The 7,874-nt window shown below is 36.9% G+C and overlaps 1 protein-coding gene across 1 annotated transcript; it reads right to left on the bottom strand.

Annotated features, from left to right (window-relative positions):
• Positions 1 to 3,948: 3,948 nt before the first annotated feature.
• Positions 3,949 to 4,902, bottom strand: LOC102877035 (olfactory receptor 2B11-like). The gene has a single exon (XM_006894022.1). It carries the CDS (start codon positions 4,900 to 4,902, stop codon positions 3,949 to 3,951), a length of 954 nt encoding a protein of 317 aa, XP_006894084.1.
• Between the last annotated feature and the right edge of the window lie 2,972 nt (positions 4,903 to 7,874).

Raw genomic sequence — 7,874 nt, 5'->3', positions numbered from 1 at the left:
CTGGACTTCTGGCAATTCTCATTGCTCAATAATTTCCACACTCTCTTGGGTCACCTTTTTTCTGGAATGGGAATAAATATAGATCTCTCTTGGCCAGGTAGTTGTCCTCCAGGTTTCCTGGCACAACCTGGTGAGCATGTCCAAGGAAGCATCTGTTTGTTGAAATATGTCAATTGATATTCCTACAATTCCTGGAGCCCTATTTTTCTGTCAAGTCCTTCAGAGCAGCTTGAACTTTCTCCTTCATCACAATTGCCTCTTGTTCATGTGTTGTTACTTGAAATTCTTCCGTGTCAGCCAATTCTTTTTGGTACTGTGACTCTGTGTTCTCCTTCCATCTTCTCTTTTTTTGTTTTAAAGTTAAAATATTTTTTATTGATTTTCATATAATAGCCCTTTACATTATATTCCATTAGTATAAATTGTATTTTATACAATCTTTTATTTACATTCTATTTAATACAATCATTCACATACATTATGTTTAACATTTTTTAAATTGGTTTATTAACCAAGTTTATATATGTTGTGTTTCACACTAGTTCCTATTCACATTGTGTTGCATACAATCATTATCATGCATTATGTTTTATAAAATTAAGCACCTTTGGCACTTGCCCATCAATACCTTATTTTTTACCTGGATCTTTCCCATTTGCTTCTACCCTCCATCCCACCCTTCAAACTGTGCAGCCATATGGTTCCACCCTTATCTGTCCTCACCCCTCCACTTCTTCTTCCTCTCCTTTAAGTTCTTGTACATGTTTTACTATTTATCCTTCTAGTTTTACAATAATGGTCTTATGCAGTATTTGTCCTTATGAGATTGCATTAGTTCACTCAGCATAATGCTCTCTAGTCTTTTCCCAGTATTTCCTAAAATAGTTGTTAATGAGCACTCCATAGTTTTCCATTGTGTGAATGTATCACAATTTCTCAGTTTGTTTGGATGTGGATCGAAATTTGGGCTGTCTCTGTGTTCTTGTGATGGTGATTAACATTGCTATGTTTGGTGTACAAATCTCTGTTTGTATCTCAGTTCTAATTTCCTTGGGGTATATTTGTTCACATTCCAAGGAAAGGTGATTCGATATTTGACAGAGTGTGAAAATTATTAAACAGTAATATTGATATCACATGCAAGCAAGATTCTGCTAAAGATTATCCAAAAACAACTGGAACAGTACATCAACAGAGAACTGCTTGAAGTGCAGACTGGGTTTAGAAGAGGCTGTGGCACTAGGGGTATTATAGCTAATGTCAGTTGGATCTTGGCTAAAAGCAGATGGTACCAGGGGAATGTCTATCTGTGTTTCATTGACTGTGAAAAGGCATTTGACTGTGTGGATCACAACAAACTGTGGCTGATTCAGAGGAATGGGAATCTCAGAACACTTAATTGTGCTTATGTGAAACCTATGCTTGGACCAGGAGGCAGTCCTCAGAACAGAGCAAAAAAACATCTCATGGTTCAAAATTGTCAAGGGTGTGTGTCAAGGATGTGTCCTATTTTCATATCTTTTCAATCTATATGCTCAACATATTATCCAGAAAGCTGGGCTCTATGAGAAGAAGTGTGGCATCAGGATTGAATGTAGACTTATCAATAATATGCATTATGCAGGTGACACAACCCTGCTAGCAAAATCTGAGGAGGACCTGAAGTGCTTCCTGCAGAAGGTCAAGGACTGCAGCCTTTAATATTGATTGAAGCTCAACATCAAGAAAGCAAAGATCCTCACTACTGGGCTGACTGGCAGCATCATGATAGATGATGAAGAGATTGAGATTGTTGACAGCTTCATTTTGCTTGGCTCTACAATTAATACTCTTGGTACCAGCAGCCAAGAAATCAAGAGATGAATTGCTTTGGAAAGTCTCTTGTCAGAGACCTATCCAAAGTACAGAAGAACAATGACATCAATCTGGAGACTAAGGTGTGCCTGATACAGGCCATGGTCTTTGCTATTACTTGCTATGTATCAGAGAGCTGGACAATGACTAGGGATGACAGAAGGAAAGTTGATGCCTTTGAGCTGTGGTGCTGGAGAAGAGTATTGAATATACCATGGACTGCTAAAATAACAATCAAATTTGTCCTATAGAGAGTGAAGCAAGGCTCCTCCTTGGAGGCAAGGATTATGAAGATTCATCTGACATACTTTGGTCATATTGCAAGATGGGATCAGTTCTTGGAGAGGGACATCATTCTTCAGAGGATGGAGGGACAGCGGAGGAGAGGAAGACCCTGGATGAGATGGATTGATTCAGTGTCTGGGGTAATGGGAATAGTGTGTCGGAGACAATAAGATTGGCAAGGGAAAGGGCAGGGTTTAGGGCTGTTGTACATAGCGTCACTATGAATTGCAGGCAACTAGATGGCACATAACAAGAACATCAGCAACAATATTCCTAGTAGTAGAATAGCTCGGTCATATGGAATTTCTATGTTCAAATTTACGAAGAAACACCAAACTGTCTTCAAAAGTGGTAGCACCATTTTATAATCCCACCAACGGTATACAAGAGTTCCCATTTTTCCACATTCTCTCCAACATTTATTGCTTGCTGCCCTACTAAACTTTGCCACTGCTGCTGGAATGAGATGGTATCTCATTGTGGTTTTGATTTGCATCTCTCTTATTTCCAATTATTTTGAGCATTTCTTTATGTGTCCATTGGTCATCCAAATGTGTTCCTCTGTGAAAATTCTTTCCATGTTTTTTGCCCATGTTGTAATTGGGGTATCAGTCTCTTTCTTGTGGAGGCTGTGTAGGATTCTGTAAACTTTTGTTATGAGTGTCTTGTCTGAAATGGTATTAATAGTGTTTGTCCCAGTTGGTAGGCTTTCTTTTTACCCTGTTGGAAAAAGTTTTTGATGTTCACAGAGATTTCCTCTTTAGAAAGTCCAATTCATCATTTTTTTTCTTCTCCAGATTGTGCATTTCTGGTTGTACCTTCTTTTAATGCTTCTTGGATCGTTCAACATTCTGCCCTTAAGTACTTCAACTTGAGGCTTTCCATTTGTTCTTCAGTTCATTTAGCTTAAGAAATGTCAAATGAGTTTGGCCCTTTTGGTCTACTAAACAGAGGGAGGGGATGAAGGAATTAGTATAGATTTAGTGGGGATCTGAAATGACATAAATTATTAAATGGTCTAAAATTTGGTATGGCTCTCTATTGTTTTTTTAATATAAAACAAAGTGCATGGGAATGATTGTATGAAACAATGTGAAGGAAAAATTGTATGAAACACAGTGTACATGAATGAAATACAGTGTGTACAAATGCAAACCAATATAGAATAATTAAAAAAGATCTCAATGAGAAGAAAACTCTCCACCTCATTCATGAAAATTTTGTAAAAAATTGCAAAAATTTTAGAACTTTAAATTGACGAAGTTGTTTTTATGCGGAAAACAACTCACAGTTGACCTTCCAGTGAGCTTTCAGAGGCACGCCACAGCAAGAGATTTTTAATCATTTTTCTGTGGAACAAATCTAATGGATTTGAATTGCCGATCATTGGGATGGTGATAATTCCTTATCACTAAGACATATATTATTTAATATATATAAAAATGTCATATTATGTCTTTATATTAGTAATAAGGAGAGTAAGAAAGAATATTTCAGAGTCAGATGTGGGGAAAACAGTAGAAAAACAGAGAGATAAAGACATTTGAGGAAATTTAAAACTATGAACAAATACTTATTAGACATTTGATTTGAAGAGTTTCTAAAAATATACCTCTTGGAATTAAAAAAATTCCTGTAGAGCTAGAATTTTAGACATTATGACTATATAGGCAGTAAAATATTTTATATATGATTTTAAGGACCCTCAGCTTTATCCAAAACTTACACTGTTTTATTATTAAGTAAAATGATCTCTGATATACAATATACTCATGACAGATCATTTATCAGATGGGAATCACCATATCTTTATCTGAGGATCCTCCAGATCTTTTCCAGGAGTCTTCTCAGGGCCCCTTTCACATCCTTATTCCTCAAGGTATAGATGAAGGGGTTGAGAGTGGGGGTGACTATGGAATAGAAGAGGGAGATAAACTTGCCTTGCTCTTGGGAGTAGCGGGAAGGGGGCTGTAGATACATGTATATAGCAGGTAGGTAGAAGAGGGAGACCACCACTAAGTGGGAAGAACACGTCCCGAAGGCCTTATGTCGTCCCTTGGAGGACTGGATTCTGATCACTGCACGTGCAATGAAGCCGTAGGAGAGAAGAATGAGAGCTAAGGGAATTAATACAAAGAAGGCTACCAGCCCAGACAAAGTAGCATCATTCACAGTTGTGTCAGCACATGACAGCTTGATCATGGCTGGCACCTCACAGAAGAAGTTGTTCAACACCCGCTTCCCACAGAATGGCAACTGTACTGTCAAGACCACTTGAACTAGGGAATTGCCAAAGCCACTGACCCAGGCCACTGCCACGAGTTGCTGACAGAGAGAGCGGTGCATGATAATAGCATACCTGAGGGGTTCACAGATAGCTACATAACGGTCTAGGGCCATGGCAGCTAAGACGATACACTCAGTGCAGCCCAACCAGTGGAATATGGCATATTGAACTGTGCAACCACCATAACTTATGGTTTTCAAGGAACTTCCCATGTTGAACAGCATCTGTGGGACTGTGGTGGTGGTATAGCAGAGATCCAGAAAAGACAGGTGACTGAGAAAGATGTACATGGGGCTTTGGAGCTGGGTATCTAGCCGAGACACCAAGATGATTGCAATGTTGCCCAGCATGGCCAGAATGTAGGACACAAGAAGAATCATGAAAAGAGGAAGTTCTAGCCATGGCCTGTCGGAGACACCCAGCAGAATGAAGCTCTTAGGGGAATCCTCCAGCAAGCTCTGGTTGTCACGACTCATGTTGATGGAGTATCTGGCACCTTTAAGAAATTAAGACTATTGGAATGAAGCAAATCTGACAGGAATAATTAATGCAGTTCCTCTTTCTTGTTTCTTGCTAAAGTAGACAATGTATGAACATCTTTACCTTTTAGGGAGCCAGATCACCTGCAAATAGGTCTTTTTCTATTTTCTACTCTATAACTTTGAGGATGCTGTCTAATCTTTCTGAACCATAATTTCTTCATCTGTAAAATAGGCAGAACATGCTTATTTTAACTGTGAGGGCTTATAAAAAACAAAAGAACATTAAATATGTGATAAAAGCAACCTAATTATATGGATAAGATTTCTTCCACTTTTGTCAAAGCCTGACATAGCTCTCATCACCACTTAGAGGTCTTAAGTTCTCTCCAAAAATACACTACAGAGAATTGTCTTCTTTCTTGAATTTTCAGTTTTTACTAGGATACTTGAGTTCTTCTTAAAAACATTTGGTAGAGAATTGTTCTCTTTCTTACTTTTTCTTGTATTGGTTGTGTTTTTTTTTATTGGGTTTTTTTTTGTTTGTTTGTTTTGGGTAGTGGTGGAGGAAGGTGAGAGCTGGTCTAAAGAAAATGTAAGAATTTTGATGAATATTTAGGAGTCTCACTGGTGTCAATATGTCTTACCTACCTCCTAAGCTTTTAAACCTGGGTGCATCATAACAATGAAAGCACGTTGCGTCTCTGGATCTCTGTCGTACTTGATCTTTCATACAGGCATTTGTAGCACTTGTAGTAACAGTGAAAACAGCACAATCTAATATTATTTGTGTTCCTCCAATGAACAGTTAAGTTACGTACAATTTCACTCCTGATTTGGTTACTGTTGTTGTTAGGTGTATTTGAGTTCAATACAACTCACAGAGACCCTATGAACAACAGACCTGAATCCTGTCCTACCCTATCCACAATCTCTGACAATTAGTATCCATCTGATATCAGCAATCATATTGCTCTGCCAAGACTTCTTTTAAACCTGTTTGCATTTCTTCCAGTTCTCTGTCAATGTACTGTTCTATTTGGTTTTTTATTATCTTCAGCAATATTTTACTTGCATGTGATACTAGTGATATTTTTCTATAAATTCCACATTTTCTTGGGTCACCTTTCTTTGGAAATTGGAAAAAATATGGGTTTCTTCCAGTAAGTCTATCATCCAAATCTTCTTGCACAGAATGGTAAGCATGTTCAGATTGTATCTGGTAGTGAAAACATGTCAGTTGGTATCTCATCAATTCCAAGGCCTTGTTTTTTGCCAATGCCTTCAATGCAGCTTCAACTTCTTCCTTTATTGCCATTGATTCTTAGTCATATGATACTTTCTGAAAATTTTCAGTGTTGACCCATTTTCTTTGGTACAGTGACTCTGTGTATTTCTTCCATCCTCTTTGATGCTGTTTCCTGGATCATTCAAGATTTTACCCATCACATCTCTCAATATTGCAAATCAAGGATTGAATTTGACTTTTCTGTCATTTCATCTTTAGTAATACAGAGTAAGTTATTTTCTTTTTATTCTCTGACTCCAGATATTTTTAGATTTTGTCACATTATTCTACTTCTTCTATTTGAACTGACCTTTGAAATTTTCTGGTCAGTTCTTTTATGTCTTCCTTTTGTTTGGCTTCTCAATACTCTAAAGTAATTTTCATAGTCTCTTTTGACATTCGTACTTTTTTTCTTTCTCCTTTGTCTTCATAATGAACTATTGTTCTCTTTATGAATTATATACTTGATATCATCCCACAGTCCTTCTGGTTTTGATTATTGGTATTCAGTGCCTCAAACTTGTTCTTGAAATAATTCTTAAATTCAGGTAGGGTAGACTCATATTTTGGTTCTATGGCTATATTTTAATTATTTGGTTATGGAATCTAATAAAACTCTGAGATACTAGAAGAAAGATATTTATTGGTATAAGATTTTAACTCTGTAAACTGTTAGCTGAAGGATCGGACTGTCTCTTGCTGGGTACAGACAAGTCAAATGTTTCCTTTTTTAGTTTAAGAAATGGATTTATTTCTTTACAGTGTAAAGGTCTAGAAGTAGAAATTCAAGTTGTCAACTTTAGAGGAAGGGCCTCTGTCTCTTGGTTCTGTGGGAAGGCCCTGGTTTCCTTCAGCATCCATAGACTCAATATTTCTTGGGCACCTCTATGTGTCCTGGCCTTCCCCAGTGAAAAGGAATTTCCTTGCTCAATGACTTGAGTCTAAAAGAAAGCACTCACAGGAGTTCTTTTTTAGTAATAATGTGGTACCCTACAAACAAGTAAATTTTCACTAATAACAGCAAATCCATATGACAAGGTAGAAGTACATCATAAGGATTTCTTGGCAGTGATCTGTATAAAAACAAATTATCAGGTCTTTGTCTTAGGAAGCTGTTGGGATGGTTCTAAATGGAGAACAATGCAATTAGTGTAGTGCTTTTCCCTTGCTACAAGAGTCCTAAAATTGGTCCTATAGTTAATATTTTTCTTTCATTTTAAATGGCATTTCAATCCCATTAACATCTATTTGTCTTTACACTTTGCATTGAAAGTGATGGAAAACACAGTCATATTTACTTTTGAATGTAATTTTGTTAATAGAAATTGGTTTTCCTCTAACAAATTCCCTGACTCACAGGGCCTTTCACTGAGCTCTGCTATCCTCCAACCTTTCATTTTTCCTTACAGTGTCCACCTACTGAGAATTTTGTGATGAGGATTATATAATTTATGACAGAACTGAAAAGAGATTAAATTCTATGTGTGAAAGATGCATTTTAGTACTTTATTTAGTGTTGTTCAGTTTATTAATGAAATAAATATATTTCATATATATTTTAATGAACTCTGCTATTTTTTACAGAAAACATTAACTTAAAACCTAGGCTTTAAATGCTCCTATCCTCTTATTAAAGGAGAATGTGGCATCAGGATTGCAGGAAGCCTCATCAACAACTTAT

The sequence above is a fragment of the Elephantulus edwardii genome, unplaced genomic scaffold (genome assembly GCF_000299155.1).
Source record: "Elephantulus edwardii isolate Elephantulus edwardi_28Jun2011 unplaced genomic scaffold, EleEdw1.0 scaffold00133, whole genome shotgun sequence".
Taxonomy (NCBI): domain Eukaryota; kingdom Metazoa; phylum Chordata; class Mammalia; order Macroscelidea; family Macroscelididae; genus Elephantulus; species Elephantulus edwardii.
This window is presented reverse-complemented; position numbering and strand designations above follow the sequence as displayed.

Coding starts and splice junctions, on each gene's coding strand:
- LOC102877035 (XM_006894022.1), bottom strand. CDS start 4,902: ATGAGTCGTGACAACCAGAGCTTGCTGGAGGATTCCCCTAAGAGCTTC.